The sequence below is a fragment of the Schistocerca piceifrons genome, chromosome 3 (genome assembly GCF_021461385.2).
Source record: "Schistocerca piceifrons isolate TAMUIC-IGC-003096 chromosome 3, iqSchPice1.1, whole genome shotgun sequence".
In the NCBI taxonomy this organism is placed as follows: Eukaryota; Metazoa; Arthropoda; class Insecta; order Orthoptera; family Acrididae; genus Schistocerca; species Schistocerca piceifrons.
Genome location: NC_060140.1, coordinates 819,103,812 through 819,110,890, shown reverse-complemented (window position 1 = coordinate 819,110,890; position 7,079 = coordinate 819,103,812). Strand labels below are relative to the sequence as shown.

The 7,079-nt window shown below is 36.2% G+C and overlaps 1 protein-coding gene across 1 annotated transcript in view; it reads left to right on the top strand.

The window, feature by feature from the left end:
• Positions 1-4,898: 4,898 nt before the first annotated feature.
• LOC124789084 (cilia- and flagella-associated protein 45-like) overlaps positions 4,899-7,079 on the top strand; it is a 42,539-nt gene continuing 40,358 nt past the window's right edge. Inside the window, exons 1-2 of the mRNA XM_047256375.1 lie at positions 4,899-4,945; positions 5,227-5,416. Of these exons, the coding sequence (XP_047112331.1) occupies positions 4,899-4,945; positions 5,227-5,416 (237 nt within the window). The remainder of the gene's footprint in view (positions 4,946-5,226; positions 5,417-7,079) is intronic.

Below are 7,079 nucleotides of genomic sequence, written 5' to 3'. Positions count from 1 at the left end.
TAATTTCTGTGATTAAAGTATATTGTTTGAGAAGAAGAGACCCATACCTGAATCAGAGTATAATCGTTTGTCAAGAGTTGAAAATCCATGACCACCAGTATTGTAAAATCTACCAGTACATTTTTGAGAAAGTGAAACACATCATCTGTTACTATAGGTTATCCATCTTTAGCCGACTGCAATTTAATTAAAAAGAATTACATCAGATACATTTCACTTTTCTGTTTAAAGCATCATCTGTGGTTATGGTGTTTCTTTACATATTCTTCTCCCTCCCTCCTTGCTAGTAGCAGTTGGCATCAAAAGGCTTCATTTCTCACGTGCACTTGACAGTTTTTGCCATTCTGCAGTATTTCCTGCCCTGCATTATTTACACTTCACTTTCTTAAACTGTCTAAATTGTTTCCCATTCACATTAAGAAAGTGAAATGTAAATAATGCAGCACAGGAAATACTGCAGAAAGGCAAAAACTGCCAAGTGCAAATGTGAAATGAAGCCTTTCAATGTCAACCACTGCTAGCAAGGAGGGAAGGAGCAGAATATGTAAAGAAACACCAATAACCAAGGAAGATGCTTTAAAAATAAAAGTTAAATGCATCTGGTGTAATTCTTTTAATTAAATTGCAGTCAGCTCAAGACGGATAACCTATATTAACAGATTGTAACAGCTGCTGTGGAAGATGGCCACGCAAACAAACATATGATAAAACACATCACTAAGCACAAAAATAAAACCGTCCAAGAATATGTAAACAACCATTTAAAACATTATCAAACAAGAAACAAAGAAAAATAGTGATACAAATGAAAGTGAGTTCTAGAAAATAGCTTTGACGGTAATGGTAACACTTTCAAATAATTGGTTGCCAAATTCAGTGGTTACTTTGTCACGTTGTGAGCAAACATTGCACCAGTAGCTGTAACTAATGCAAAGAAATATACACTCCATTACAAGATTGTTGACCTGGTGTGACCATTAACTTGCTCTCACATATATCTCTACATATATCTTAAAATGATATGAATATAATAGAGGGAAACATTCCACATGGGGAAAATATATGTAAAAACAAAGATGATGTGACTTACCAAAAGAAAGTGCTGGCAGGTCGATAGACACACAAACAAACACTAACATACACACAAAATTCAAGCTTTTGCAACCAACGGTTGCTTCATCAGGAAAGAGGGAAGGAGAGGGAAAGGCGAAAGGATGTGGGTTTTAAGGGAGAGGGTAAGGAGTCATTCCAATCCCGGGAGCGGAAAGACTCACCTTAGGGGGAAAAAAGGACGGGTATACACTCGCACACATATACAGACACCAAATATCTTAAAATGGATTGACAGGTTTAAATGTTGGCCAATGGCAGTTCCACTGAAGAACATCCTTTAGAGAATGTTGCCAGGTAACTCTTCTCATCATGGACTGCATATTTTGGAGCCCAAAAAATCATCACCACTTACAGAAGATGACAGGTTGGTTGTCAGTACTTACCTGACACGACCATAGGTATGCACCACATCAAAACCACTGGTTGCCATCCAACATAAAACACCATGGTTGAACAGTGGCATCACAACATTAAGGCAACATTAAGAGTCTGACTTTCAAATGACTGGCTTGACAAGTTACTAACTTTTCTAATGGGTCTCTGTGCTTGTGTGACTCCATAATATAACACCACTGCACCAGAGTTGACTTAGGGCATGAGAGCTATACTTCCGGTTGATTTTTTTCATTCTACATCATTATTTCACCCCAAAAAGCACATGGCATCACATAACCCAGTAAGTGTTTGACATCATGCTACAACATCTGTCTTCATCTATACTGAATTCCTGACCTGTTCACTTTTATTCATAAGATACACTTTTACAACCTATCTATGATGGGCAGTATCTGGGACATTCACACTCTGAAAAGCACTTTGCTGTTGAAACACCTCGTAATCAGATGACTATCTCCATTAACAGACTTAAACCAGACTTTCTGCTGAAGAGTATGAATCCCAGATCACCCATGTCAACATCAAGTAAACAACCAGCTCCAATCATCATACCTTCATAGTATCACAACCAAGCCAGAACTCGTACATGTTCTGGTCACACAGTGCACTTCCCAAAGAAATATACAAACACTGTCACTGGGGAGGGAGTAGTAAGTGGCTGTAATGGATGCAGTCTTTTGTTTCTGTTTATTGTATCCACTGCAAAATTGCTAAAATATAAGTGCAGTCATTATACCTTTACCTTGTGCTGTACATCTGTTCAGTAAAAGTAGTGCTAAATAAATAGCTGCCATTAACATCACAACACACACATCTGAATTTGGGGTGGTGTTGTGACTGAGAAGCATGGAATTCTGTTGAACAGCATTACATTGTGTTTGGTGATGAAACATGGTTCTACACTACACTGGATGACCATCATTGATAAGCATAGTGGTGAGTTAGAAAGAGATGGCGTTCTTCCAACACTTTTGAGAGGCATGATGGTGCTATTCCTGGTGTCAAGGTTAGGGAAACCATTCGATATGACTTCGGGTCATGGACTTGAATGTTACAGTATTATGTCACAGACATCCTGTGTCCTCCTCATGTGTTACCTCTCTTGCAACAGCATTGTGCTGCCATTTTTTGACAATACAATGCTTGTCCGCATGTGGCACATACCTCTGTGAACTGCGTGTGTGATGTTGAGGTACCCCTTTGGCCAGTAAGATCCCCAGGTTGTCCCTGATAGAATATGTTTGGGACCAGCTTGGATGTCAACTCTGTTCCAGACCTAGTATCCAGGATATGAAGGACCAGTTAAACAATTGTGGGCTACTGTGATTTTTATGAGTGTTACTGTTGTCTTCAACTTTGGCTGATTGTTGAAAGCAAACTGCATTTATGAGTAAGTGTAAGCTAATCCAAGAGTCAGTATGCTCAACTGCTTAAAGAGCTTTCTGCACAATGTTCTAGAATGTACACCATATATTAGTTTTATCACACACTTGTATGGAAAATGCACTTATTTCCTCAGTGGTGAGTCACTCCAGAATATGGTACAATAAGACATTAGAGAATTAAAGTAGAAAAAGTAAGTCAACTTTTTGAAATTTTCATCTCCATAATCTGATACTACTCATAATGCAAAAGCTTCAAAGTTTATATGTTTAAGACAGTCTGTAACATGTGACTTCCAGTTCAGTATCTTATCAATATAATAAAGAAAGATTTAGAATATTATGTTTAATTTACTGATTTACCCTCATGAATTATTTCTAATAGTGTGGTCAGGCCTTGTGTAATACTGAGTTGCCTGTCTTGTGTTTTGTCTAAATTGAGTGACAGCCTGTTTGCAAAGAGCCAGTTATTACTTTTCGAGATATGTCATTCACATTTTCAAGTGTTGAAACTACTCCATTTGGTGTGATTGTAATACTTGCATCATCAGCAAAGAGAACTATTTCTGCTTCTCGGGTATATGATGGAAGATCATTTTTAAATAACATGAACAAGAGTGGACCAAATATCGAACCCTTTGGCACACCTGTAATCATTATTCCCCATCCTAAAGATGCTTTTTCACTGTGTACACTCCCTAAGTTTCTTAATACAACACTCTGCATCCATTTAGTTAGAATGAAGTTAGAATGAAGCTGCATAGCCTCTGCTACAATAATATTTGAGCTTCTCTGGGGTAATACTGTGAACTGCTCAACCAAGTGTTTTTGGCAAGTGAAAGAAAATACCATTTGTCAATATTTTGTCACTAAAGCATTATGTTATATTGATTTGCGAATTAAAAAACAGCACGTTCTGTTGGGAGATCCTTTTGAAAACCTAGCTGAGACTGGCTAAGTATTTTGTTTTCCTAGAGGTGTATTATGGTTCTTGCTTGCATAATTTTGTCCAGTGGCTTTGAGAATCTGGTCAGTAGTTATTAATATCTATCTTACTACCTTGTTTGTGAAGGGGTCTAACAATAACTTATTTCATATAATTTATTTCATTCAATTTCAAAAAAAATCTCCTGTGATAGCAATGAGTTGCATATGCAACTGAATACATTGATACATTGCACGTATGTGAAGAACAGGATTTCAGTTCTTTATTTGTGAAATTGTAAACTGTGTGAGTTGATCTCCCAAAGATTTTAAAAGGTGATTCAAAAACTGTAGGGTATGCTGAAGAAACAAGCATACAGTTCAGTGCTCCAAACTCTACCTTACCAGATACAGCTCAGATGATGTCTGAATAGACCAATAAGTGGTTCATAGCTAAAATTTTAATCTTATTGCCACTGCTGAATGGTGTTTGAGAATAGTGTAAAATCTTAGAATTTACATAAGGTTTGAAATCTATTGGGAATTCGTGGATGACCCAGAGTATATTAATGAACTCCTAAGAGTAAGTCAGAAACACCATTTGGTGTAATTTAGTAGTAACAATTTGATTATGCTTCCATTTTTAATTTTTCACATTGTTATCACTGAATACCAGAGGCAAGAATCCATCTTTTCATAAATTCTTTAGTTGAGTAAGATGCTTATGGCAAGTGAAGATTAAAAAATTAAACACTGAGAATATATTTGTAAAGAAAGAAAAAAACTACAAATGAATTTAATAGATAAATTGCACAATTACATACAAATGGTTCAGTGTATGCTGTAGTCCATTTCTTCCAGTCAGCTGTCATGTGTTCAAAGTAACAAAAGGTTGTCAAACTCAAAACTACCTCCAGTCATTTTTTAAGTGTTGTGAGATGTATTAATTGCAATATTTCATTGGAGCAGAATCCTTTAGCCTGCCAAAACCTAGCAATTTTCATTGCTCATGTATCATGTTCCTATATGTGCACATATGCACCAGATTCATTTCAGTGGCACAAAATGCATAAAAAGTGTTGCATGACTGCCTTGATGCTGATTGCTCAGTATCTAGTATGCCAGCACAAGTGTGTGTGTGCGTGTGTGTTTGTGCAATATAGAGGGTGTGTGTGTGTGTGTGTGTGTGTGTGTGTGTGTGTGTGTGTGTGTGTGAGAGAGAGAGAGAGAGAGAGAGAGAGAGAGAGAGAGAGAGAGAGAGAATTTGTTTACATGTACTTGGTATTCTAGGATTTCTCTATTTATTCAGACAGCATAATGGTCATAGTTAATTCTAATTTTATTTTGCGTAAATCTATGAAGCATTTGTTTAAGTGTATTATTTAATGGTCTGCAAAATTTCTCCCTGCAGGAAGGAGCTAGAAGAGAATGAACTGAAGCTGGACCATATGATGGAACAAGAACGTTTACGAGGATTGAAAGAAGAGGAACGTCAAAAAGAGAAGAAAGATTGTCAAAAATATGAATATGTACAACAGATTATGAAGCAAATGAAAGATAATGAATCTGAAAGACTTAAAGAAGCAAAATATATTGAAGAGGTAATGAAAACAACACATACATAAAAGAGAACCAAATAAAATACTTTATGTCTACACAGTGATCAAAATTCATGCTTGTTATGAGATTGATACAGCTGACTTGTCTGTGTAGTTAAAAAATGACAAACAGATCAAAACAACTCGAAGGTGTTTTTGTGTATCTTTTGTGTGTGGTCTGGGTGCGGCAGACCTGCAGAGAGGTGGGGCAGGAAGCTGGGCAGGCATAAGAAAATTATTTAATATTTGTCTCTTATGAAAACACATAAATACAATTTAGAGAAGAAACTGAGTGGACATTTTCATGAGGCATTCCAGAGTTACTGTATATATTACATTTCCTTTTCAGGCTTTTTTTAGCTTAACTACATTGTGTGGTCATAGAATAAATATTTCTGCATCAAACAATGAGTTTTTCTTCCGAGGTGTGGTAAATAGCTTGAGTGCTATAATTTTTTTTAATGTGTAGGCTGCATGTGCATGCAACATTAACACTATGCCTGAACTCTTTTTGTTGATGTAAAAATACTTGAATTAAATTTGTGATGATAAGTAATATTGAAAAGCAACTTATTAATGTGTACTCATATTGTTAATATGGGATAACACTGTACATGGTAGAGTAGGATTGCAATAATATCGTGTCTCAATTTGCATGGAATTCTGAGCATCTTTTACAGCCCTATTAAATTTTATCATATCTGATTTCTTAGAGTTACTGTTTTGTAGCCACAGGAGGAATTTCATTTCCTGGATTTGCATTATGCTAATGCCAAGTACTAAATGCACTACCAGTACAATGTAGCTAGTGTGTCAATCCCCGAACTCAATGCTGCTTTATTTCTTTTATCTGTCCATCAGTTAAGTTGTATTATTTCTCGTTTCTTCCTACTTTCTTTCAGCTTTTTGAATGAGGAATTCCCTCACAGTCTATTAAAGCAAGGGTTTTTCTTGTTATTTCTAGTGTGGTTATATATCCCAACAACTGATTGTCCTTGTAAGATCTGTGTTGATGAAAAGGGGATGCATGCTTCTTTTATTCAATCACGAGTTATCTTCATATGTTCTCAAGTAGTAAAACACTATTTTGTTGATAGTCATCTGCATGTCACAGCTATGCTAGTCATTTGGAATATGGGAAGATAACTTTTTCAACCATCCTTTGAGTACTGCCTTCTGGCTTCCTGTTTCTTGGGAAGATGTATTAACTGCCAAATAACACTTGACTCTCTTTGCAGATCCTTCTTGAACATTTACTTATCAGCACAACATTTGTTTCTTCACAATGCTTTCACACAATCTGTTACCTCTGCTATTTCCCAGAATGAAGTTGAACAAACTCTTCTCTTTCCTAATTAGTTAACTATATGTGATGCTTCCTCTATTATTGTAGACCTGTGGTGGAATTGGGTTACAGATACATAGAGTTGTATATTTTACACAAATAACATTAGTTATGATCAATTATGGAAAAATATATATTTTCTGAGTAGAAACAACAGAGGCACAAATGGACAGCTTATAAATTGATGCCATAGGATATCTTGTCTGGAAGAAGAGAGGAAATGGGTGGAACAGATGTGACTCAATAGGAAAAACTCTTTGACTTTTCTGGACATGTTAATACATGCCATTGTTACTGTCCTCGGGTGTTCTGGATGCCCTT